We start from the raw sequence: 634 nt of genomic DNA on the forward strand, positions 1-634 counted from the left end.
GTAGCCATGTCCTGCTGCTGCCAATAAATAACTCATGGTGGCTGTGTAAACCCAGAGGCAAAGTACTAGTGAGTGTAGACATGCAGTTTGACTTGTTGCTATCTGGGGGAAAGACCAGGAAGGAGTGGCACCCACTGGAGGTCAGGAGAAGGGGTTTGGTTCATGCTGGCAGTGCAAGCCTGGGCTAGGGGCTACCCTGACCATCACACCACACTGTCCCATCTCTTATAAAAAAAAAAAAAAAAAAAAGCCTCTGCTACCCTCCCCAGGGACAGAAAGCCTCTTGCGGGCCTTAGCTTTCCTTTTCCTGGCAAGTGAGGAGGCAGTGTGTGCTGGGGGTGGGAAGGATTATGCACGCACCCGCAGCTGGCGGGGAGAGACAGAGTGGTCGGTGTAGATGCACAGTTTTTCGATGGTCAGGGGCGTAGTCTCGCGCAGCTTGGAGGCCAGCAGCATGCAGACCGCACCCAGGAGCTGCAACTGCGCCTTGCGGGTGGGGACGCAGGACAGGTAGCGATCCAGGTAGTTCATGGCCAGGGGGAAGACTTCCTCCTCACAGCGCTGCTCCTCACACACCTGGGGGAGGGCGCAGAGTCACTTCTGGGGCAGAGGCAAAGGAAACGCAGCAGCACTA

General features: G+C 56.5%; 1 protein-coding gene across 3 annotated transcripts in view; it reads right to left on the reverse strand.

Annotated features, from left to right (window-relative positions):
- The window catches only part of CCND3 (cyclin D3), an 81,382-nt gene that overhangs the window by 5,650 nt on the left and 75,098 nt on the right, over window positions 1-634 (reverse strand). For all 3 annotated transcript variants that reach the window (XM_024766256.1, XM_024766257.1, XM_024766255.1), the window contains exon 2: window positions 361-576. In XM_024766256.1, coding sequence (XP_024622024.1) covers window positions 361-531 — 171 coding nt within the window. In that variant the 5' untranslated portion in view covers window positions 532-576. The remainder of the gene's footprint in view (window positions 1-360; window positions 577-634) is intronic.

The sequence above is a fragment of the Neophocaena asiaeorientalis genome, unplaced genomic scaffold (assembly GCF_003031525.2).
Source record: "Neophocaena asiaeorientalis asiaeorientalis breed wild unplaced genomic scaffold, Neophocaena_asiaeorientalis_V1.1 scaffold46, whole genome shotgun sequence".
Lineage (NCBI taxonomy): Eukaryota > Metazoa > Chordata > Mammalia > Artiodactyla > Phocoenidae > Neophocaena > Neophocaena asiaeorientalis.